The sequence below is a fragment of the Dreissena polymorpha genome, chromosome 3 (assembly GCF_020536995.1).
Source record: "Dreissena polymorpha isolate Duluth1 chromosome 3, UMN_Dpol_1.0, whole genome shotgun sequence".
Classification (NCBI taxonomy): domain Eukaryota; kingdom Metazoa; phylum Mollusca; class Bivalvia; order Myida; family Dreissenidae; genus Dreissena; species Dreissena polymorpha.
The window spans coordinates 150345767-150373022 of record NC_068357.1 but is presented as its reverse complement, the minus strand read 5'-3'; the positions used below and the strand labels follow the sequence as shown (position 1 = coordinate 150373022).

The window sequence follows — 27256 nt, the reverse complement described above, 5'->3', positions numbered from 1 at the left end:
CAAATGCATTTGTAATTATTTAACAGCCAGACAGCTTTTATTTTTAACTTAAACCTTTCCCTTAAATTGCGCTTAATTAGCATGCAACAAGCGTTGAAGGAGTGTAGAAAGACAGCCCAAAGCCTTTAATGGAAAAATTCAGACATGGCGAAAGACCGTCACATTTTACAGGCCAGACTTGCCTACCAGGAGAAACAATTCACAGGCCAGTTGAAATTTTTACAGGCCTCAATTTTAAGTGTTTGACCGGTTAGTGCATAGTCTCGTCATGGCAAAGTAAATTCATAAAAGGGCAAACTGAACATTATTATAAAGCATTATTTCTTCTTGAATGCTCTGAGCTTTATGAGTACATACTTACAGCTCAGAGGGTCAATAGCTGGGAGTTGTATTATTGCAACTAACATAAGCATGAAAACTTGATTTTGGGAAATAAATTAAGGGTGTTAGATTCAGTTTGTGGATATTTTAACGCTTTAAACATATATACTTGAGTGTTGTCGATGTATTTAGCTAAGAGACATTAATATTTTAAATAAGTTTACCTTTACATATCCATTTCACTAACATGCCATTACAGTAAACTGTTTAGTGTGGCAAACATAATAAAGCAGAATATGCACATGAATCTGATTAAACACAGATCCACTTGCATATAAATCAAATCATGTTTGTCTTTTATTTTGCATTTTCGAACAATAATCCTGTAACTGTTAGATGTATTTTTCCTTGCGAGTAGACTGCATTCCAATTTTCAAACACTTGTTCTGTGATATTCAGTTCATACATTTCCAAAAAAAGAAGAGAGTTTTATTTGTATCTAAAACGTATGCTCCATCGTAGAATGACACGCTCTTTTCATTAATCCATACTATTTATATGATGTCCGTCGTAAATTCGATAGTCATTTGTCCTCGCTGAGCATCGTTATTTCTTTTCATTGTCCGCCGTCTTAGATCATGTTAACAGCATGTGTACAACGAACGTAAACTCGTATATGTCCGACTACTTCGCGAACCAATAGTTAAGTATGATGTCGTTCGGTCATTTTCACGGAACACCGCCGATCGCGATGCTGGTTATAGACGCTTGCATTACTGCCTATATTGTGGCGTATGAAATTCCAACCATCGGAGTGACCTAGATCGGTCAGGGGCGATAATAATAGACAGGGATATAAATACGCGCACGAATAAATATTGCTGTCGGCTCTTTTATGATCGTCGAAAAAAAAACGAAAATAAAAAAAATACGTTTTCAGAAATCGCAATAAAATTTTTTGGGTCGGGGGGTAAAAAGTGGGTCGGTCGGTAAAGGGCAAACAAACTCAATTTTAATTTAGGCCTAATGCAGCATCATCATACTAAAACAATATACCAGAAAGAGAAAAATAATGCATTTGAATATCAACCGTACTTTCGTTTGACAACTGATCATGCGTTTACGAGTTGAACCTAAATTTAGTTTTAGTGCAGATTTGTTCATACGACACAAAGACACGAAATTGTTTTACGGATCATTTCAGCTTACAGGACTGGGTGGGTCACGTAAGAATATCGAATATAAAATATATTTTTATAAACAACTGGTAGCAAGGTGAGTTGCAGATAATTAATCAGTAACCACATTTTAACTAACTATTTTGACCTGTTAATTCTTTTCAGCTCAATTCAACAGTGCAAAATGCCCATAATATCACTTTAAGCATTAGCACGATGATAATTGATACTGTTAATAATCGAATCAAATAGCAATGCCCGACAAACCACTAAAACAGGTTTGTTCGAAGAACGCGCCTATAAATACGGATACTTCTCGTGTGGCCGGTTGACTCATATGTTTAAATTTCACTTCCATTCTTCTTTTGGTTTTCTGTTTTGTATCTATAGGTTTATGACCAGCAATATGTTATAATGTAAAATAAGCCGCGAAAACTCCCCGTAACATCCCGTACTGCGTGTGATGCAGCTAAGAACTGCACAGAAAAAGACATTCGCTATACTTGATCTCATTCATTAAACTATTTACGCCGTATATCTTTTTTAAAGATATTTCTTGTATATATTACATTCATTCCAAATCCCTTTTTAATATGGACAAAAGCAGCACATTTAATTCAATCATATTCTGGATCCTAATATATGATAAATGAACAGTATTCATGAAATTTATATAAATCTATACCTTATTTTTAAGATCTTCCTTTTTTTGTTCATTATTGCGCTAAAACATGCCCTTCTGAGAGCCAGTACGTACAGGTTGTTTTGAATTTCCAAAGAAAATCACTGCATACATGCTGACAATATTTAGCAGCTTAGCCCCTGTCACTATATTTGTTGTTATAAACTGTTCCTTACAAAGAATGCATTCATAAACAACCCTTTATAGAGCACTTCACCAGCTGATCAGGTCTGAATACTACTGTCATGGTCTGCGAGGCCCTTCTCGTGCATGATCTCATTTGAGATCAGGTCCTGAAAGATATTTTATAATGTAAGTGTTAAATATTGATGTTATGGTAATCTTGTTCAACAGTTGGTATAAATATCATAAATTTAAATCAAAACAAGTTTGTTGGCTTGTTGTTTTTGTTTGTTTATTTTTGTAATTTTAATCTTGTGATCACATGTGACTTAACGCTTTTCATAAATAATTTAAAGAAATTACGTTTGATAGAAAATACTGTTAATAAATGTACTAATATATGTGGTCTCCTTTGGCTGTGTGGATTGGCCGGAAGTGTGACGTCTTTGAATTGCAATAACCTTTATTATATAGTTTTACCTCTCAACAAATCCATCTTTTCTTGGTCAAGGACAAGCTACAGGGCACGGTTTCCCACTCCTGTTCCCCTCAAGTTGGCCTGCTCGTGCAGGGTAAAACCTGGTATACATGTCCATACATCAGGTAGTCCCCTTTTGGCTCCCTTTTTTGGCAGGCGATGATGCACATTCTGTCCAATGGATCTTCCGATCAATGTAAATTTCACCTTGGGGTTTAACCTTCAAATATAAAATATTAAAGTTCTGATTAAATATGGGGGAAAGAAATCTGTTCATTAATGACAAGAAATAGGTATAAATAAATTTTAAGATGACAATAACCATAAAATACAGCCATAATAATTGTGTTTTTTTCCTTAAAATTGCATTACATTTACTCATCCAGTTACATTTCCCAGTGACAATACATAAATATGATAATGATCATAATTAATTTAATTAAAAAGAGATGCAGAAATGAAAATACAAACCTGTTACAGCTGTTCTTCAGCATTCCAAAAAAACAAAAACGGCAGTTGTTGATCACTTTAACCACCCACTTTGAATCTTCTTTGCAACAAACTTATTGTTGATTTACACATTGTAGTAAATACACATTGTTTTCATCACACAATAGTTCATGTGCTGAAAGAATTTCAAGACATTTGACACTAGAATTAATGTTGCTGAATTATACCTAAAAATTTAGCTCAATTTAAGTTGCTGAAACCAAATTGTTTACAAAAATAACTTCCTGTGCTCCAAATAACTTGCTGTGCTCCAACCAATCAAAAGTGGTTTGTTTTCAAATAGATGGTCCCAGAACCAATCAAAATTCTATAAACACCCCTTTGTTTTGGCTAGATGGAGCACTGATAGGGATTTGTGTTTATGATGCTAATTGATCTCTTATCTGATCCTGATCTTATCTGATATTTATTGAATAATACACAGCACACTTAGCATATTATATTTAATTGTGAATATTTCAATATAACATACTGAATGGTGTTAGGAAATAAATATAATATTATAAATATTATTTAAATTGTCTTTTAAAATGTATGTTAATAGTCAATGTGGTAGACATTAATTGAATTGGGGTTAAATATCAGTGTAAGAAAGTTCAAATACTTGTTTTTTATGTTGTGGAGATATAATTGATTATGGCAAGCCCACATAATTTTTTTGACACTTTCAATATTTTAAATTATTTACCCACAGCCTGATTTAGTTCAAAGACCTATAATACACAGGATAGGAAACCTCGCGCTTTCTCGCAATAATCTTGCGGCGGGGTCACGTGGTTAGCTACAAGCGCGTACCTTTCAAAATGGCCGCGCGTGTATGGAAACCGATCTCGCTTCGCCGATGTCGGTTAAAAAAATTACTTAAAGAATTATTTTCAGGCGATTATCACGTTGTGTTGTTAAAATAATTGTTTGAAGTTGAGATTGTTTGTTACAAATAAAATGTTTAAGATGCTTTGTGTATTTGTTGTGTGTGTTGGTAAACAAGTGTTAATTATCGGCTAAAATTTGCCGATTCAGCCGCTCATATTATGTCTTTGATGAGACTTTTTACTTGTTACAAACAATTCACGCATGTTTTGTTGTGTTGTTTTTCATAACCGCAACATCAAGCAGATTATATTTTAATTATTTTAATTTCATTTAATACATATTAAAGATTCTCACGCATTTAATTACCGCTGTTTGTAATTGGTCTCAATAGGTACAACTCTACATTCGTAAATCATAACATTATATTAAGAATGATATTTTACATACGCCTTCCATTTGTTGTTCTTGTCTAACTGAAATCGGTGATAAAAATTGTTGTTTGGATTTAAATTAAATTTTGTGAGCTGTAATTATGTCACGTAAAAAAGATCCGAACTTTTTATCATGGGAGAGTGATATTGATCTTGACGATCTTTTAGGCGATTATACAAACGACGAAGAGAATGTTAATATATCTAGTGTCTCTAAGTCTAGTTCAAGTGTTGAGAAATGTTCTGACATTTATGTTTGTCCAGAGTGTTCACGTGAATACAAGACTGTCGCAGGGTTCCGTGGTCATGTTACAAAGAAACATGATATAAACTTGAAAGGTATGTAATGAGAAATAATTTCTTGAAATATATGTTCTTTGCTGTGTTTAATTTTAATAATGGATGTATGTCTTTCGCCTACAATAGTAATAAGAAAACCTTGCTAGTTTCAAAAGGTCCATTTAGCTATTAAGTATGAGTGCTGTCTTCAGTTTAATACTTTAAAGTGAACAACACAGTAGTCAGGAGAACATAATTTTATTTTTCTTTTATATTATCATGAGTATGAACAGTAATAAATTTGTAAGAGATAGAAATGAGCCTTGTTCTGAGAAAACTGAGCTTAATGCATGTGCGTAAAGTGTCATCCCAGATCAGCCTTTGCAGTCCGCACAGGCTAATCAGGGACGACACTTCAGCTTTTATGGTATTTTTTGTTAAAAGAAAGTCCCTTCTTACCAAAAATCTTAATAAGGCGTACAGTGTCGTCCCCGATTAGCCTGTTAGGACCGCACATGCTAATCTGGGATAACGCTTTACGCACAGGTATTATGCACAGTTTTCTCAGAACGTGACACATATAAACTATAGATACTATTCTACATGCAATGCAAACTACATATAGAATACTATATACATAAAATAACATTTAGATAACAACAAAGTAATTCTATACATAATATATTTTAAAATCAGATTACAACATAATAATTATACTTATCACGTTTGACTCGCAGGAGTGGAATAAAGTCATTACATATTTTTCATATTTCACTAGTGTAATAAAAATTTTGACGTTACATTGTTTTAGCGTATGGACATTTTTGGCATTTGCTGCGTTTATATAGGGCAAAAAAGCACGATATGTCGAAGTTTCAGTAATAAAAGTGACGTGATATAGAAAGAATATTACATTCCCGTCTTTTCACATGGAATTTATTATACTTGTCGAATAAAATGATAAAAAGCTCCGCAAAGCCTCGCAATTTATCCTTTTATCCAAATTATAAATTAAATATGAAAGAACACTCATGTAATATCCTCTATACATTTTATCTAAATTTAGTTTACAACAAAACAATTACATAAATACATATCAACGGGATGGGAAACTGTTTGCGGACAGATTTAAAAAATAATAATTTCATAGGCAAAATTCTCCACACAAAAAGATCAAATGTTACCAAACAAACCGATAGATATTTAGGCAGTATATTTCGACAATTGAAATTTCATCTGTGAATCAAAATATACGTGTATCTTCATTTAGGATATGTACAATTTATAAATAACTCATTGAGACTAGCACCACACAAAGAAATACTCTTATAATTTTTTTTATCGGTTAACCTTTTTATTAAATGCTGTACAATTTTCAAATTTCAGATTTTTATTTCTAAAAGAGTCTGATACAGATATTTTTCAAACTGCATCTTACAGCGCATAGATATGCTTATTCATAAATCATGAACTTTGAAAGTTTCAGCAGAACAGAACAGAGAGGTCACATTTACCTTTACTTTTTACCTAGTCAACCAACACAAGATATGGAATGTAAAGCAGCAATTTAAGCTCTGACATCAAAATAAATTCATATTATAAGCGCAATTATTGCTATAATAGGGAAAATGGACATGTTTTCTTCACTGAAATTGGGAATGATTGAAATTTAGTAAAAATCTACATTAAAAGCACCTATTCCTTAATGTTACTCTCATGTTCAGTGCTCAATACCCAATGGGAGACTTATGCTTGGTGTGATAAAAATATCAATTTGATACAGATATTTCAAAGAAAATTATAATGTACATGTTGACATTCACAACACAAACATAGTCACGCAATTGAAGTATGAACAGGATTAAACGTTTCTGTTAATCTGAAAATTGTTTAAGATAAGTACTGCTCTGGATCAGAATTACTTGCAATTTATAGTCTACATGCTTTTCCCTAGAAGTAGAAATCACTTTGATTTGACATATGCAGGACATATATACATCATGGATCTGAAGAAAATTTTACAGTATGATTAATTTTATTTTCAAGTAATGTTCATTTTAGAAAGCAATTTGGATAAATGAAGAACATGCTCGATTGTTCAATCTCATGAAGTCCTTATCTACTACCTATAACAAAAAGTTATTTTCTCCGTGAGATTTTGGCATTGTCTATTGTTTGCACATCAACAGGGTCACGCTGAGTATTTCCTCGTTTGGTGCCTATTGCCTGTGAATTGACGGCTCGAATTGTTCGCAACACATTGCGTACTTCATAGACAGAGGGATTTCTATTTGAACCACACTTTAACCTATAGTGCCCAAAATGTTGCTCTAGGGGGTCCTGGTTGAAGCGATTTGTCAGAACATAATCTGCCCCTTCTTCCAACAAAAATTTAACACAACTGCTAATAGCGTGTATAGCTAATTTAATACCTTCTAATGTTTGATAGCTTAGTAGCATATTTGCTCTTTGGGTCTTTGTGAATGGTCCGCGTCTGTTGTTAACTTGTTGCTCCCAATCATTCAAATATGTTATTACCTCCACTGTCAAAAATTCAAGCCTGGGGTCGTCACGATCACGGTATGGGTTCATGTTTGGGTTCCTCGAGTTCCGCCCTTCCCAAACACTTCTCACATTCAAACAGTCAAAAAACTTATCAAAAGTTTTCAAAAAAAGAACGGTTTCCTCAGTCTCGGGACCACAAAGGTCCTGCATGGCATTTGCCACCGATGAGCTCAGAACCTGCGCTGCCAAATTTACCTTCATGTAGTTGAATGACTGAAGGTAAACATGTTTCCTTGTCAATCTTGGGCAGGCATTATATAAACTGGTTTCACAGTGCTCTTCAAAGAGACGCACCACATGCATCCAAGAGATGTCTTTTCCATTGCGCCATAAGGTCCTAGACTTGTTATGCGAATACGAATTACTCAGGTTGTTTCTGAGGGTTTTAACTAAATGGGGTACATCTGATATGAAATAAATGTAATGGTCTGGTTCATTTGGATTTACTGTTCTAAATACAAGTTCCTCATTTCCTACACGGTGCAAATGGAAAAATCGTCGGTTGGGACTAGCACCATCACACGTAAAAAACAGCACTCTTAATTTAAGACCAGTTTGTACAGCATCAACAGTTTGCCAAATCAAGGGATAGAGAAAGTCAGAAGTAATGGTGTTTGTTGCAAAGGCACACAGTGGATAGCACATATTCCCATATACACTTCTCAACATCACCACCAAAACTTGCTTTGCTAAAGATTGTGCACCTGTCTCTTTTTGTGCCGTGTCAAACTTCATCATCTGGTTGGCTATGTCACCCAAATTACAATAGCCAACCAATTCCCCCGTGTGTTTGTCATATACCAAATCTTCGTGAATCTTCACCTCATCAAACAGCAGTCCAACATATCTTCTCCATTCTACATCAAACAGTCCATTCTTCTCTGCCTCTTTCTTGGCCAATTCAAACGCATCTTTCTGAAATCCTAAGTCACTGTTCAAAAAATGACTGTAGTCATAAAGGGTCCGGGATGATGGTAACTTTATAAATCCAGATTCAGAAATTGCATCGTAAGCTGCCTGTGACTTTTGGCGAAGAAAAAGGCACCATCTTATGATCATTGGATGCCACCGCATACCACGTTTGTCTGGTTTGTTTGCGTAAAGCTCCTGTTGTTCCCAGAAAAGCCTTTGTCGTGAATTACTATCTGGGAAGCCACGCTTAAATTGTTCACTACAGGAATCCATTAACGAGCTTAATTCCAAACTTTCATGCTCCTTAACTGAAACACCCTCCTTCTTTATCGAATTCTCATATTGTCTTTTTAATTTCCATACAGTATTTGTTAAGTCACTAATTTCTCCTTTTTGCTCCTTTAGTTTAAGGCACAATTCATCCCGGGTCATATCTGAGTGTTTAAAGCTGGAATGGCTGAATTTCCTAGGATGAATTATTCTATTATCCAAGCGCTTTTTCCTTTTCACAAGTGCATAACTGTAATTTTTGCATTTGATGCAATTTAGTTTTCTTGGTGTTAACAATTCACACGATGATGACCTGATAGTTGACGAATAACGTGTACCCACAGATGTCACGGCTCCAAAGTCTCCTTCCCTGAAAAATAAATAAAACATTTTCGAAAATTCTATTTTACTATATGCATATTTAATTAAGAAATAAATTGATTTTTGTCGAAGTTTATGCAAAGTAAACAATAAAATCTGATTGGCAAATGCGGGAATGGCACTGGCAATTCTGGGTTAATAGTGTCCCCATGGATCCTATTGAATAATTCTTATGTTGATTTTGCATGAAAATTGACAAAATCAAAGAGACACTCTTGGCCTGCAATTACTTTTGTTTACATAATAATATATCTTGATTGGCGTCAGTATGACAGTTATAACTTTTCACACTTAATTTTGGTTTCATCAGAAGAAACAAATATTTAATATGCCAATGTTTGTAATGTTGTCGCTTTATTATAATTATTAATTTGAATTATTTTCTAAATGTTTGATGGAATATTTTAATCAAAACTTCCTGGGCGGAGTTATATGTCATTTAAAATGTCTTTTTTTCGGTATCAACATCGCGAAAATGTATTAACTCCTTCAGTGCCGGAACCGAATTTTTAAGGCCTTTGCAAACAGTTTGGATCCAGATAAGACGCCACAGAATGTTGCGTCTCATCTGGATCCAAACTGTTTGCTATTCTAATAGTATTCTTTGAAAAAATCGAAGAAAATGCTAATTTTAGAAATTCTTCAGACGACATTTTAGCATACAACATATTTCCCAGCATGCAAAGGGTTAAAACAACACTTTTTAGTGCTAGGAATTTCATAATACAATGTTTTAACTTGTAGCAACTGCAGAAGATTACTGGATAATTTGGAATTCCTCAACTTTCTGAAATTGGAGGCTAAATTTGACACTGATTCAAGCAAAATTGGCACGATGAGATTTTTTCCCACAAATACCTATTTAGAATCTCCCAAATTTTAACTTTATATTTTCATGCTATGGTTTTCTATTTTAAAAAGAGGTTAAAAGACAAGGGTTTTTGTTCAAAGAACATTATCCTTCTAAAAAACTTGTTTTTTCCTTTAGATGTATATCTTTAAGACAAGAACATCTGTCACCGTCCAGCTTATCAGCATATATCTACACTATAACTCCAATATAGCGCGGTCAATGGGGTCCAAGCCGCGAAACAGCGTTATAACGGATCCGCGTTATAGGTTTTGAGCTCATTTACTGCAGGGCGCTATAAAAAAACAGGTATAGAATAGCCTATAATATTGGTCATGTATATTGCGATGCTGTGTTGACGCGAATACATGCATATAAACCAAATCGTATCGATAACAGTATACATACCGCTTTTCGTATGTGCACATTTATCCGATAATCCAATAAAATTGCAACATCACTTAAAAAAATAATCTTGAACATTAATGACGATATATGTTTAAGAAATTCGTAAACACAACCGTACGCATATATGCCATTTTCAGAAGTGTTAAGAGTACAGTGCATTATGGGGCAGAGCTTTCATTGGACGAGCGACTTAAAATTTAGATTGAATGCAATACCACTCGTGTACAAAAAATTGTTTTATTGCGTCATACGCATGCAAAAACGTGTTTCCCGGAGACTTTTTGATACCGCGCGAAAATAAAAGTGAAACTCTGTTAACAATTGCCGGTACACTGCATTCGCATGTAAATAAATCGTCTGCATTATTTAATTTCGTATACACGAACTGAAAGATTAAATGACATAATACTAGAATGATAATGGAATGACAGAAAAAGTTGTTTTATACAGTAGGCAGTATATTTCACAGCCGCTCATTTAATATAGTCAAACTGCAACCATATCAAAGTAAGAATGTTTCAATCGTTTTGAATTATTTGAATTGTATAACTATCCCGCTTGCACTTAACTTATGGAAATTATCGCACTGAACCACTCTGATGAGGAATACATGTAATAAACACTGACACGCGAGTTTTTCACACCTTTATTGACATTAAACAACAGATTAACACCAATTAGCTGTCGGTGTTGTTTAACCTCGAGGCGATTATAATCGGTTCAACGGACGGTTGAATAAAGCAATCAACATGACTGTGATTGCCGCCATCTTTGAATTGTCTGAAAATACATGAAGTTGCATAATACGGATTTGAATCAGAAATCAAATGGAAGGTTGGAGAAAAAATGGGATCCAAGCACCCTCCGCGTTATAATGGATTCAGCGTTATAACGGAGCGCTTTATATTGGAGTTACAGTGTATAAGATAAGAACATCTGTCACCGTCCAGCTATCAGCATTTATTGATTCCATATGGCTGATGAATAATAATATAGGAAAAAAGTACACTTATGTACATACCTGTATGCAACTATGTCTGTGCTACCACTGTTAGTAAGCCCAACTCCTACTGGAACAAGTTTCTGATATGCCTGCTCAGGATTTCCACAACACACAGTATAAGTTTGCAACTTTTCAATCAGTTTCAAAGCACTGTCTTTGTCATGAAATATTTCAGGTGAGCCAATCCATAATGGATGTGATTTTGGAATGCTCTGTCGGTGAACTGAAACATTACATTTGAAATCATCACTGAACTCAATTGCTAATTTCACAGATTCGACTGGCCCACTTTCTTTATAAAACTGCAATAACGTTAAAGATCGTTCAGTTTCACGAATAGTATACTTGTCATTAGTGTGTTCTCTAATTTCTGTAGCAAAGTCCTTGAAAGACAGGCTTTCTAAAAGTACTTCATCAACCTCAATCTCAATACATGTAATTTCAAGATCATCACTGAGAAATGTAAGGTTATCCCCTGAACTATTTGTACATGCATGATCCATGACAATATCACACTCCTCAACAACCTTATCAACCTGCACATTAATTGAATGAAAATAGTTTTCCGCTTCAGATTCACTTAGCACATTGATTGAATGAGAAAATTCCATAACGTCATCATCATATGAACATTCTGAATACGCATATGCATGGTCACTTTCACTTTCAAATGTTTGCACACAGCCATCAACTGTTGTGATTAAAGTCTGCACTGATGAATCAACAACGTCCAACACAGTTTGAACTGATGATTCCACAACTTTAAACACTTCTGTCTGTACACCAATGTCAACACAATCCCTTTTTTCAGTGGGACTTACAGCGCTACACATACATGAATCACTTGTCCTGTTTGTACTTTCTTCTTTTTTGTCAGTGGTCACCTGCTTAGCATAGTGGTATTTTCGACGAGGACCAGGCACGTTTTGTTTCTTCTTCCTGGGCATGGTGATCTGAAATGAAAATAACAACTATATATACAAACATGAAAATTCAAGACGTTCATTTATGAAATAATTTAGAGCAAAGCAGTGTTTTACGAGCAGTACATGTATAACACAACGAAGAGGTTATATGTTCGGTGGAATAATTTCACGAGGGCTTAGACAATAAATAATGTATGTGTGTACTGTAAACGTACGCAAAACTTATGTAAACGTACGCAAAACTTAAAATGAAAATTAATTTCATGCCATAGACAAAATGTTAGGCAAAGCCATATCATTCACAGAGTATATTAAATCTCACTGCTAAAATCAGATATTTCAGAGGATATTTGGTTGATTCGATGGAATATCGATTTTAATTCACAAGTGCTCATATAAAATATGTATTTTTTATGATCACTAGTGAAAAGAAATCGATATTCCATCAAATCCAACAAATTTTATATTTATTTTATGCTTTTTTCACCATTAATTTACATTGTAAAAGAGTTTAAAAGAGTTAAAAGAGTTTAACTGGATAATTTCGCTCGATATATAACGTCATTTTGTCATAAATGATGTCATTTTGTTGAAAATGATTTCATTTCAGCGATTTTATTCTTTATAAAGTACCGGTAAATTGCACTTTCAAATTACGAAAAAAAAATGATTTTTTAAATGCAACATTTAGGTAGTTTCCCTATGCAGATCTATGGCTTAAACCTAGGAAAATATAATATTGACAGCATGGAAACACTTAGTTATCAATGTTTAAGTATTTGGGAGCATGAAATCAAACTCAATTTTTTCCTATCGGACCGGTACGGGTACTCTTCCCAATTGGACAAAAAAACACTGCATGTCACAGTAAAACAGTGACAAATATCGTTATTTTTCACTGTTAGAAACAGTGAAATACCAGTTTTACATGTATTTCACTGATATTTCTCTATAAACCAACAGAAAGCATACAATAAATATGTTTCTTTTCATTACAGCGCACGAGCACAAGAAAGGTGGTTCTAAACAACCAAAAGCCTCTACATCTATCAATGAAGATGTCAAGAAGGTCTTCAATGAGGCATACAGCATCAGTATGAACAACATCATAACAAAACCCATGCACAACCTCTTTGGAGAATCAGCTAAGGCTAAAGTTGCTAAGTGTTGCAGGAATAATGTGAATCTTAACAGTGAATTCAGTGCATTCATTCAGGACACTTTTCAACACACCAGTGCAGCCACAAGTAATGAAAGAGAAAAAATCTTCAATAAGTTGCACACATTCAGAACAACACCTAGTGAAATTTCAAAGCTAACCTTGATCATAAAGGACGCCGGTACAACAGACTTGAGTGATAAGGATATAAATGACTTCCTCCAAGCATTTTGTTTGGAACTTGTTGGGGAGATTTTCTCAAGCCTAACCAGTCTTGCACAGAAATCATTTGAAACCACCAGCGAGGTCATAAGTGACAATGATACAAAAGTGTTATTTTACATTTGTGGGTTTATTATTGGGGCGCTCATGAAAAAGTATGGGAAAATAACAAACAGGTCAACACGTGACACAAAAATGAGTGTGGCCAAAAATCTTGTCAGCAGAACAACTGAAAAAACGTTTACTGAGAAGTACAGTGCAATGTACAAATATAAAGACCGTGGTGGGCTAAAGAAACCTTGTGATGACTTTTTCTTCATGGTGAGAGAATTTGAAAATGTGGTCCGGAAACAGGTCAATCACACCCAAATTCATGCGAAGTCATTCCTCAAAACAGAACTGATGGACAATATAATGGACTCCTTTATGGTGAAACATTACAGTGCCATACTCTTTGAAAGTGAAGACGATGAAGAGAGTGAAAAAGAGCACTACTTGGAAGACTGTATAGACTATTTTTTAACAGTGAGAGGCTTTGCAGTGGCAAAACTTGTGAACAAACAGACTGCGCAAAGTGCCAAGGAAAACAAAAAGACATCAGCTAGCTTGCGAGATGCATTGAAAACTTTAAATGTGAACCAAAAATCAGTTAACAAGAACTCAGGGGCTACAAGAAAATAGAAACATCTGCCGATAATTTGAAGAGAAAGATCAATTGGCTTCCCAGTCAACTAGTGTTCACTATCTTTGATATATACAAGTAAACACATTCGCTGTGTATATAATTATATAATAAATTCATAATCATGTCTACCATTATCTATCTAGAATGTAAATCTGATTGGTTACAAGTCATTCACTTACAAAAGTGGGCATTGATCTTTTTCATTTATAATACTTAATACATTCTACCTGTTATAACATGACTGAAGTCTTTGAGACAATCTTGAATATAGAAATTATTGTTTTTTACTTAGCATACATGCATGTTTAAAAGGTTTTCATCTTAAGAATCATTTAACAGCTAGAACAGTTTCAACATACATGTAGTTATATACAAATGTACATGAACCATACTGTGTCTGCATGTGTGAAGAGAGGCTTAATCAAACAAGCATGCATTGTATATATGAGTAAAGCATAAAGCTGAGTCATTAGAGATGGAAAATGAAAGTAAGAGTTGAACAAAATCGCATCCAACTAGTTCTTTGTTTCAACTTGTGACTTTTTACAGTCATTTACAGTGCTGTTTAATTACCATAATGATTTTCGTACAAATGTTACAAGCTTCATAAGTGAATTAATACAAAATAAAAATGTACATTTAAATTGTTATGTTGTTTTCTTTTGCCTAAAAGATTTGTTTTGATTCTGGTGAATATGCCATGTCATGACAGCCTCCAAATTTAGAAAGAAATTCATCCATTGAAGTTTTCGACATGCAACATTATGCATAAAGCTAAAAATACTTTAAATGCATTTTTTTTAAACATTTTTCTGTTATAAGTTATAACACTAGCTTTTCATATCCCCTAGCAGAAACAACTTTATTTCATACAATTTGCATGACAAACAAAAAAGTTTTACATATAAAGAACCAAGGCCATGTAATGACAGCATTCAAATTTAAAAAGAAATGCATCAGTTAAAAATTTTCAACATGCACCATATAATTTATTATGCTTAAAATCTTAAAAATGCATTTTTTCTGTTATAACACTAGCTTAACATCTTCCCTAGCAGAAAAACTTTACTTCATGCAAGTTGCATAAGAAACAAAAAAGTTTTACAAAAAAAGCCAACACCATGTCATGACAGCCTTAGAATTTAGAAAGAAATTCATCCGTTGAATATGTTCAACATGCATATAATATAATAAGCTTGAAATCCTTAAAAATGCTTTTTTTTCAAACATTTTTTCTGTTATAACACTAGCCTAATATCTCCCCTAGCAGAAAAACTTTACTTTATGCAATTTGCATGAGAAACAAAAAAGTTTTACAAAAAAAGCCAATGCCATGTCATGACGGCCTTTGAATTTAGAAAGAAATTCATCCGTTGAATATGCTGAACATGCAAATAATATTTTTAGCTTGAAATCCTTAAAAATGCATTTTTTCAAACATTTTTTTTGTTATAACACTAGCCTAACATCTCCCCTAGCAGAAAAACTTTACATTATGCAATTTGCATGAGAAACAAAAAAGTTTTACAAAAAAAGCCAATGCCATGTCATGATGGCCTTTGAATTTAGAAAGAAATTCATCCGTTGAATATGCTCAACATGCATATAATATATTAAGCTTAAAATCCTTAAAAAATGCAATTTTTCAACACTTTTTCTGGTATAGCAATAACGTAACATCTCCCCTAGAAGAAAAACTTAACTTTATGCAATTTACATGAGAAACAAAAAAGTTTTACAAAAAAAGCCAATGCCATGTCATCACAGCCTTAGAATTTAGAAAGAAATTCATCCGTTGAATATGCTCAACATACAAATAATATATTTAGCTTGAAATCCTTAAAAATGCATTTTTTCAAACATTTTTTCTGTTATAACACTAGCCTAACATCTCCCCTAGCAGAAAAACTTTACCTTATACAATTTGCATGACAAACAAAAAAGCTTTACAAAAAGAACCAAAGCCATGTTATAATGGCTTTAAAATTTAGAGAAAAATTCATCACTTGAAATTTTCGACGTGCAACATCTTGTATCGAGCTAAAATCCTTAAAAATGCTTTTTTTCTTTTATTTTTCTATTTTAACACTACCTTGCCATCTCTACTAGCAGATAATTTTTACTTCATTCAATATGCATGACTAACAAAAAAGTTTTACAAAAAGAACCGTTGCTATGTCATGAAGGCCTGAGAACTAAACAAGAAATAAGTTTTTTCAAACTTTATTATGTTGTACCACTAACTTAACATCTGCCTTAGCAGAAAAAATGTAGCTTCATATACTTTATATATGAAACAAAAAAGTTTAACAAAAAACGCACATAATGACGGCTTTAAAATAAATTAGAAATTCATCCGCTGGACAATATGTTTTCACCATGCAATATATCTGCTAAATTCATTTAATGTTATTAAATTAATCATTAATGCGATTTGTACCAGACATGTATTGAGCTTATAACAGCGGCTAAAATTTTCACACAGCAGAAACGACTCACCTCTGAAACCTCATCATTTGATACAAGTAACTCTTTAAAAAAAACTCACAATGTCAGATGACACAAAAAAAATAAAAATTATAAGGTTTGTTGCCAATTGTCAAAGTGCACAGTATTGAAATGAACCATATTGGTTAGCTTAATGGATAATACTATCATAGCAATAAACAAACTGCTCCTAACACAAAATACCTTTGCTTACAAATTTTTCGAATGACGAAATTATTCCTAAAAAAAACAACATCGTCGACTTAAAACATCCATGATTGAAAGCGTTTGAAATCGTACACTTTAGCATTTATGACGCAAAAACCCTATATAATGTCCTTTCTTGTTTCCGTTGTATTCTAACATAACAGGCGACTAACCGGAAACCGACAGAAATTGAAATCAAAACAATGGAAACTTAACTGCTATTGAACTAATTCTAAATCAGCTCAGAGTTAGTCTAATCGGTCGCGAAAAATAGCAAATAAGACATTGAAATTATAAATATCAACAAGAATGTGTCAAATACTTACCAATTCAAGTCAGGAGAATATATATATAGCTAAATGTAAGAAAAATACGATGTAGAATGATGCACTCGATTAAACAAAATGGCGATAAACGGCGGATTTAATTCCATTTCCGGCATCTCCAAACTACGCGCACCTGACTCTCGCGGAATCACGTCTGCTGGGAGGCAGTATAGAAAAACGCGATAGGTAAAACGAGAGTTTCTTATCCTTCTTATCTATAGGTCTTTGTTTAGTTGTACTTTTCCCTTTAAAAGCTGCTCTACTGATTCACATATTTTATGAGCAGACAAATTGTAATAATAAGACCATAAACATTATGTGAAGATAAAAAAGAATTCAGTACAATCCTCCTATTAAACACTATATCTCTGTCCTTTAACTTCAGTTATTTGCTATAGTCTTGCTCTTTTTTATGAAGATGCACTAAAAGTACACTTGTACAGAAAGAATATTTTTTTTGCAAATCAGAAGATACACTAATATGCACAAAAAATGCACTTCATTAAAAAAATGCACTTATTGCATAAAAAGATGCACTTTGTCTACAGAAGATACACTTAAAGTACAGTAAAATACACTTAAAGATAATGAAAATACAGAAAAAATGCACTTTAGTGCACTTTATTATGAAAAAATGCAGAAAAAAGACACTTTTCGGTAAAAATGCAGAAAAAATACACTTTTTAAAGCGTATTTTGTTAAAAAGTGTATTTTATTTTGAGAAGGGAAACATCAAATTATTAAATGAACAGTTTTGTGGGAGAATTATCAACAAAATTATGTCAATCAAAGTTTGATTTCTTTATCTTGCATCACATGATACAGGGTTAAAATTAGTTTACAGCACATTTGTATTTTAAGTTGTAACATGAATCATATCAGAACAACTAGATAGCTTTTAGGATTAATTCATAAACTTGTTCACAATTGCCAAATAATCTCATAACATCATAAGCGTTTCATAAAGAATTGTGCAATACTTTGACCTCATTATTTACGTGTAAAATCCCAAACTTATTTGATAACATAATAAATTAAAATATTGTAACAAACAGGGATCATATTTTTTTCGGTTTTGTTGGTCCTAGACCGATTGGGGTCATGAAAGACCGATTGAAAATCCTAAACAGTCGGTCTGATTTTGTTTGCTAAAATTCCCATGTCATGAAATCGATTACACAGTGCACATGCTAACACCCCCTAATGACATTCATATCTTATCTCGATTAGGTGTGATAAACCATTCGCTGCAGTCTCTAAACCAGTCAGGACCGGTTTATTGCACGTCAGACCAAGAATCAAAAACTTGTGAACAGCGGATTAAAGACGCGTCCGAAATTAACGAGGGTGGTCGAAAATTGTGCACCTTATACATTACTGAAAGCACGCGCTGTAACTAAACAAAACATGCCGATATATTTTCCACCAGCGTAATAATCCGGTAATATGATTATGAATGAAAGTCGCGGATCTGATCGACAGAACAGCCGAATGTTATTTTTATGGGCGGAACTTCACATAAAATAGTACACAAGAAAAATAATATACATTGTATAAATCTTTAGTATAAACCGCGTTAGAATCGAAAAAATTCGTTTACTTTATAGTTTGTTGTTGAATAACCCACCACCGGAAAATTAGATGCGTGGTTTAATATCACTCGTGCTTCGCTCTCCTGATTTAATCCCTACACATCTAAACTATCGGCCGTGGGTTATTTGACAACATACTATAATGTACACGAATTATCTCTTAATAATTTTGTTTTGTTATTGTCAGTAGCCAACCCATGTGAGATTGTAGCCAACCTACTCACAGACATTTGTTTGGTTCAGTGCATGTTTGTAAGCTATTATCGAGTCGACAACGATTTAAAACATCGGTATAGACTTAAACAGATAAATAATATTGACAACGATGAAAAAAGTCTGATAAAACAACACGAAACAACAATGAAATAGCAAATGATAAAACCAGATGAGAAAACTCGTATGTCCCGTTAAAAAAATGACTAAGGGAATTTTACTGGTACATTTATTATACCACCTTCATGAATGGCAAAATCAATGGTAAATTATTTTAACATAATTTGTCATAGTTTTGCACATAAATTTTCAGATACTTTTTCCCCATTTATATCCAGACCGATTGATGTTGCGGGAAAGGTCATAACTCAAGGTCAAAGGCAAAATTTTGGGTTAAAAATTTAACTTTGTCCCAAACATAACTTTGTCGAGCATAGCTAGATTTATAAGTAGCTTGACATAAGTGATCAGTAATGTGACATAAGAGTCTCATTTACAAGGTCCCCGGGTCCAAGGTCACAATTAAAAGGTAATTGGTCAAATTTAGGTATGTTTATCAGCATGGATTGATTTTTACATAACTTGCCACAAGTGATCATCATAACAAGACAGAGTGCCACAACTCAAAAACTAGTTCCAAAAGGCATAGGGATATTATTTTGGTGTTGTGCATCCGAAACACTTTTGTGTCCAGTCAGCAATATATCAGAACAGCTTGGACTAATTTCATTGAAACTTGATATGAGTGTATATACTGCAACTCCAAAAAAGGCGCTACATTTTCTTGTATACCTAATGATAAATATGACATTTCTGCAGTGAAAGAACAGCAGTGAAAATAAACAAATTGTTCTTTTCACCGGTGAAAAGAACACATTTTCGGAACTCCTTTTTCTATTTAAGATTATCATAAATAATTTTATGTATATTTTCTATGATCACGACTGAATTAAAATCGACATTCCACCGAATCCAACAAATTTTCTTTTTATTTTATGCTTTTTCACCATTTATTTACATTGTAAAAGAGTTCAACTGGAGAATTTCGGTGGTATAATGACGTCATTTCGTCACACTAATGACGTCATTTTGTGTTTTGAAATGTATTGAGGCCCGTCACGGGAGAAACTCCAAGAAAGGGTAATTTTTCAGCCAAAGGGAAACAGCTGTAAAATTATTTTCTTGAAAAAGTGGCATAAAAGAAACAAAAAATGTGTTCATGTCAGTGTAAGATCGTTTGTTATTTCACTGCGCCACTTGTGATAATATATTTTCTATGATCACTCATAAAATATCAAACGATCTTACACTGACATGAACAAATATCCTCTATATCTTTGCGGGGGAGCTTGGATCTTGTTTTATCCCCACATTTCCATTTTTGATTCAAATCCATGTTAAACAACTTCAGGGATTTTCAGATAACTTCAAAAAAGGAAGCAATCGTATTTGCTTGATTAAATAGTCTGTTTTACCAATTTCGATCCATGAGAATTTAAACAACACTCCACATTGAACAATAAATTTGTGTGAATCACTCAAAGAAGCTTACCATAAATGGGCATTGGACAGTTAAAATGTGATAATCAGTTGTTTGAATCGAATAAACGTTTGTAAAATAGCACGTGTTGATCAATCTTTGAAATTGACATCCTCGACAGTTTTTACAGGTTTATCTAAGCACATTCATTTCATTTTTATTTGCAGACACTATAAATTTAAATTTAAATATTGTCTGCAAAAATGTAATTCAAAACCTATCAGGCAAACATAAATATTAAATAATTAATAAAGACCATTAAGATACATACAAATGCATGTTTTTTGTGAACAGAAACTGACTTTTTATTATGCCTGATTTCAGAAAAGGTGTTCATATTGCATTCAATCTAAATTTATGTTCACTCTTGCACTGGTTGTTATAATAAGGTCTGAACATTGACTGATACACCCACCTCTTTATACAGTCACATTTCCAGTAAATGACAAATTTGTAACACATGAGATAATTGAATACCTATATACACTGCAACGCCGATGTATCGCGGACCGTTATATCGCGCTGTCCAATATATCGCGCTTTGGCTATGGCTCCCAAAAATCCGACAAGCATAATCACTAAATGTCATGTTTTAATCTGAGAATTCGCTAACTGGAGCAAAAAAAACCGGTTCTTGCAAGTATTAACACCCTATATGTCACGGCTTACTATGGCACGCAGTGAAGCGTGAAAAACAGTCGATAAGTGACAGTGTTGTGTACACACGGCTGGGGTTGTTTTTAACACTTAACAAATAACCAATAAGTGTCATTTCAAAGGTAATTATGGCAGTTTACTGGTATATAAATCGTTTAATTTCGGTACTGGTCATGAATTTCTTTGTTCTAATAAAAAGCGCGCGAAAATTGGCGTGGATGTATTTATTTGTAAATAAAAGTTTCGTTACGGGTACAACATTGAGATAATTTAATTTCCATAAAAAGTTTCGTTGTAAATTTCAACTAAACTACCGCGGTATCTCGCGAATTATGTGGCATTGACATTTCCTCTTAATAAAATATCATTCAAACACGCTGTATCGTTACCGTTACGCTGTTTCAGTTCCTTCATTAGGACTATTTATAAGGGTAAATTCGAATCTATGCACAATTATATTTTAGACTTTTTTTTAAGGCAAGAATTTTTTTTTAACTGTTTCGCGAGCGATCGTTCAAGAAAATGAAAACAATAATTTACATTTTGGTTTTTATGATAAATACAGATACGTATGTAGTTATTAAAAATGTTTATTGTAGAATTGGTTTGCAATTATTACTATAAAAATATGTAGCATCGCCGTATATAAAATGAAAACATTGGGGAAATTTGACAAATTAACCGCAATACAATTTAGTTAGACATTTCTCGAATTATATCGCGCGCCGGATATATCGCGCTCGCGATCTTTGGATCCCAACAACCGCGATATATCGGCGTTGCAGTGTATATATATATATGCTCAAAAAGCAGTATGTATGCAGAAATCGATACAGTAGGGTATACATGTATTTGTGAATGATAGGATATCATGGCAACATACATTGCACATTACGAGTGCCCATGCGGCAAAATCTTATATGGCAGTTTTGATTCAAACGCGATCAGAGTTGCAGAGTATAAGATAAGAGGATGATGCATGTCAAATGCTGTCACTTTCCATTTGCACTGAAAAGAGTTATGGAACTTTTTTACAATTTAATTATTTCAAGCTATAAAATTGCCTAATCAACTTCATAAATACAATTGGCTAAATTAAGAAATGTGATTTTAAAGGAACTATGATTTACATCCTATGTTGGAAAAAATGTATTTTGCTAGTTCATCGTTTGTATATGATGGTCAGTGACACACCATTATTTATACTAGTTGCATGTCAAGCCTCAGCAGTCGAGGTCCAAAAATGCCATAAACGACACAGGTCTTTTTTCACCATTTTAGGAATATGACATACCTGTGAACTTGGGAATTTTAGCAACAATTTACTTTTAATATATCATATCATTTTTAAATATTCATTAAAATATTTTAAAACATAAAATGCTGACATAAATGTCACTTAAATGGATAGAACAATGTCTAATTCTTTATGTCTATAGATAACATACCTCCTAATTTGGAAAGTCAACTAATTTTTGTTGAATTTTTGGAATTTATTTAGGACAGAATGATTCTTTTTGACAGTTTGGGAATATGACCGACAAATGGTCACTAAATCAGCCAATCAAGCCATGTGATGTGTCGGCACATTTACTGTTTCTGTCTTGCATATCATTACATTCAAAAGGTTGGATCAAAGATAGTGGCCGTTGTATAAAACATGGAAAACATAATACCTGTGAATAAATTACTGCATTATCTGTACATGTTACTATTTAAAGTATGCCAATCACTATTTTAAAAGATGATCTCATTTATTAAGGTGCTGAGTCATTGAGGTCGTCATAATTGAAGATTCATGAAAATCAAATAGTCTTCATTATTAAATCCTCGCTTGGTAAAAACTGATATTTTTTAATCTCATTTAACATTACCTTAAAACTTAACATTTTAGTGACTACAAAACTGTATGCAAGATTTTCTCAGGGCTGTTAAATTTCAGGTCAATATCACACCACCGAATTATCCAATAATCTTTCATAATCGTCCTAAAAATCATGCAATCAATTGTCTTTATCCGAGATTAAAATATTAACCATTTACGGCTGATGGCATAGAATAATAGAAAATAAATATATGTAATAGAATCAAGAACACTGGGGTTCTAATTCACACAGGTCATTTTCTGGATGAATAGTTCAAACCTTTTTGACATTGAAATACATAACAGACAATTTTACATGTGGCATATTATGTTGATTTTCTGCGTGTTGTTTTAAAAGTGAATATTAAGAAATGTTGAGATGATACTTCAAAAGGATTAAAGTTATTTAGTAATTCGCTGATTTTGTGTTTGGTGGACTATTTCTTAAATAAGTTTTCACAGGACCTGCCATACTGTGAATAGTGAAACTCCTGCCATGATGTGAATTGTGATGATCCCTGGAAAATGGTAAGGATTTTTAAAAATAGAAATATTGAGCTAAAGCATCTTGCATTTGATTAAAAGTTTGAAAATCTAATGTTGAGGTTAAAATAAAACTTGACTGCATTTATGATTGACCTTTGAAATCACTAAAACAATGTAAGACAAAAAAGCATGTGTTCAAGGTTAATGCCATTGAAATCATTTAAAAAAACATTTCTGATGAAATAGTGGGCAAGTCATGAAACTTTTCTTTTGTTTGAAACCAAAATCCTTGCTTTATTTTCTGAACCTAAAAAAAGTTGTTGTTTTTTAAACTGTACCTATGCTTTAGTCTTTGTGATTATTTGATATCATATTTTTTTAGGAGATAACAAATGATACATTTCATAATACGGAACTCCAAAGAACCAAAAATTGTAATGATCAAAAAAAGTATTTACATGATTGTATAGTATTTTTGCTTAAAAAGAATTACTTTCAAATAAATCTGCCAATAAAACAAATCATAGCAGAGTCATGGCAACCAAATTTCTTCATTACATTGCATATTTAGGCCAAAATGTTTAGTGGGTCATAGTTTATGTTTCATGTTATTTTTAAAAATGCCCTTACATTTATTTAAAAAAATATCAATTTAAAGAAATTAGTGAAAAATAGGTCAGATAGTTATTGTGGGTGCAAGAGATAACCACCATTGAGCCACTGTTTATCATTTCAAGGTTTAGTTTATGCCTATTTATTTTTTTGCTCAATTATGTCAAAAGCTCTGGGCTTAACTCCATTTTCTGGGTAGAACCAGTACTTGGTGTATTTAGAACAATCCTGTCCTGAGATCACTCCCAAGATGTTGAGTGAACCTAGGACCTACTGGTCAAAAGGTAGAAACATCTTAAAGCGAGATTTTACATTTTTTTATATGTGTTAAATTGTTATATATTTATAAAATATGTTACAATTACACAAAATAGGCAAGAAAAAAATTACATTGAAGACGAATTTCACAAAATGCAGCAAAGACAAATTAGCGCCCCAAGCCGATTGTGACGAAGATATTTCGTCCATATTTCCCTACAATAACTGAAGTACCGTAATCGGTTGTGTATAAGGCGCACTTTTTTACCCCCAAATTTGATTTAAAAAACTTGATGCGCGTTATGCACAACAACAGGCATGCCAAAACATTTTTTCCCTGTCAGTTACCCAGTTACGGTAACTCGGACCATTCTGTTCCCAGTCGATTTAACTGTCACTATGTTAATAATTGTATTATATTTACGATCTGAATATAGATTAACAAACGTTATAAAGTTAAAATTAATATTTTCTATCTTTTTCAGGTACGTACAGAGCATCGAAATCAAATAAATTTGAAGGAGATAATGAAAAACAAGGAAGCCATTTTTATTTAAATTTTATTGTTTATTCCCACAATATTATACCCTACTGTACTAGGGTTACACAATTTAATTGGGGCACTTGTCGATTTACAATAGTATGTCGGCAAGGCCTTTCCCGATATTGATGATTATTTTTATTGCTTTTCAAATGTGTTAATAAAATTGATGTTGTGTTTGTTCACACGTTTTCATACGTCTTGTCAAGATTTGAGTCACCTGTCAAGTTTTGTGTAGCTGGGCTATTATCAAAACATGCGAACCGGCAGACGGCATCACACCTCCACTGTTTAATTATCGCGTGTAATGTCAGTAATGGTGTTGAGAAGTTTGAGTCGTTAAAGTCACCTGTCAATTATACTGAGCAACTGAATGAGCAATAAACAACACTCTTCAACATGAATAAAAACTGCACATTTGCCATTTTTAATCATTATAAAAATTGTCATTAGACTTACCGTATCTTGAATAGCACAGCGATCGACAGAGAAAGAATCTTGAAATTGTCTTTGAATTGTCAGAATTTTTTAATTGTCAGTCACAATATTGACGTTTCGGACATAGACGGACGACCCTTATAAAGACGATCAAAGACAACAACAAAGGTCCTTTTCAGGACCGCGCATATTCTGGAAAGAATATTTTGCAAATTGTCAAACACAAATATATTTGTGTAATGTAACCTTACCATCTATATCGCATAGACGCTCGAAATAACGCGCGAGACCGGCAATGTAAATAAAACGATTTTCTGTTAGCCCATGGAGTATGGAACCGAATTTTTCCCAGTTTTTTTGCATCAAAAACTTTTTTTCCCGATTTTTTGCTTCAAAAAGTTGATGCGCGTTATACACAAATGCGCGTTATACACAACCGATTACGGTATTCGTCTTTTTATTAGGATCAGAGTTAGTGTGTGTGTGTCATATGAATATACATCGTTGCAGCAATTTAAAATGAACCATTTAACAAAATTTAGATTCACATCGTACATGCATGATATACATGCTGGCAAATTCAACTGTACAGACATTTTCGATTTCAGAATTAAATATCTGTCTTATTTCGCATTTTTCGACACAAGTCATGTTCTTTTTAACTTGTTTTTTAATTTATATTGAAATATATATATATAATAAGTTTTTTACACATTTTATATAAATTCATAAATATCTGACAAAATCGTATAATCTCGTTTTAACGGCTATTCAAATTGACTCTCTTAATTTACCCCTCTCATGACTACTGTTTGTGGCTAATCCAGCACACTCCCTTAACAGCCCATAATAACTGCACATACAAACATGGGGAAATGATACCTTTGTATAGGATTGATTTATCCCAAGTCTTTCCTCATGTATAATGTAATGTATAATATAATTAAGCCTTTTTCTTAATACAGGCAACGCAAACAATGAAAATGATGAACTCATGAACTATAGCATGACAGATCTTTAATTAAGGAAGCCTCTTACATAGTCGATAAGCTGCCAAAACTGCTAACTGAGCCTCCAATGGAGGGTTCTTATTTGCTCCAACCCCCCCCCCTCCTCATCCCCACCCCTGTATTGCTGTGTATTATTGTTGTGATTAAGTTCAAGCCTTCAATTACTGAAGTCTCCCAGCCTTGCAGCCCACTCCCCAAATACTTGGTAGTTTACTCTTCCAATTAGGAAAGAGACACTTATATGCAGTAACAAAATAAGTCACGCTGATTTCTTAGTCAGATGCTTTGCTTTTTTATCAGGTTTTATGAAAATTAAATGTCAAAATATGACTGCATCTATTCATTATTACTACTATTACATGGTATTGCGTTACAAAATTAGACTCCATATTAGTAATGTTTATCTTAAGGTACAAACAAGACAAAAGATTCATACACAAAAGACTAATGATCTCATGTAATAATTATGCTCTGTTAATTTAAACATGAATACACAGAAAAAACATTCAAACTGTTTACAAGTGTGGTCCCCTGAGCATGGCTATTTAAACCATCAGTTAGACGGAATATAAGTGATGCTTACTTATTAAGCCTTCTGAAGTGGAAGAGGCAATACATTTTGTTATTACAGCATTTGTATTTTGAAGAATATGTACAAGTCTAAAAATTCATGCTTATAGTTAATATAATATAAATATTACATGTATTATCAAGTCAATATAAAGTTGTGAAATAAATTATTCTTGCATGGAAAATATGAAAAAAATAAGAGAAATGTTTGGGAAATTAATGGAAAAAATATCAATGTCATGTAAAGTTTTTTGAATGT

At 33.1% G+C, this 27256-nt stretch overlaps 2 protein-coding genes across 5 annotated transcripts in view; both read right to left on the bottom strand.

The window, feature by feature from the left end:
* Positions 1-27256, bottom strand: part of LOC127871974 (uncharacterized) — a 341340-nt gene that overhangs the window by 206744 nt on the left and 107340 nt on the right. The window lies entirely within an intron of this gene.
* LOC127871975 (uncharacterized) lies at positions 5058-17348 on the bottom strand. 2 transcript variants are annotated; one of them, XM_052415295.1, is made up of 3 exons: positions 17217-17348; positions 11223-12157; positions 5058-8932 (listed from the first exon to the last, which is right to left on the bottom strand). In XM_052415295.1, exons 2-3 carry the CDS (start codon positions 12149-12151, stop codon positions 6955-6957), a joined length of 2907 nt encoding a protein of 968 aa, XP_052271255.1. In that variant the 5' UTR covers positions 12152-12157; positions 17217-17348; the 3' UTR covers positions 5058-6954. The 2 variants fall into 2 exon arrangements, with proteins under 2 accessions (XP_052271255.1, XP_052271257.1); XM_052415297.1 differs by lacking the exon at positions 17217-17348 and having other exon boundaries at positions 11223-12199.

Coding starts and splice junctions, on each gene's coding strand:
- LOC127871975 (XM_052415295.1), bottom strand. CDS start 12,151: ATGCCCAGGAAGAAGAAACAAAACGTGCCTGGTCCTCGTCGAAAATAC. Junction 8,933..11,222: donor ACAGACATAGTTGCATACAG/GTATGTACATAA, acceptor TTTATTTTTCAG/GGAAGGAGACTTTGGAGCCG.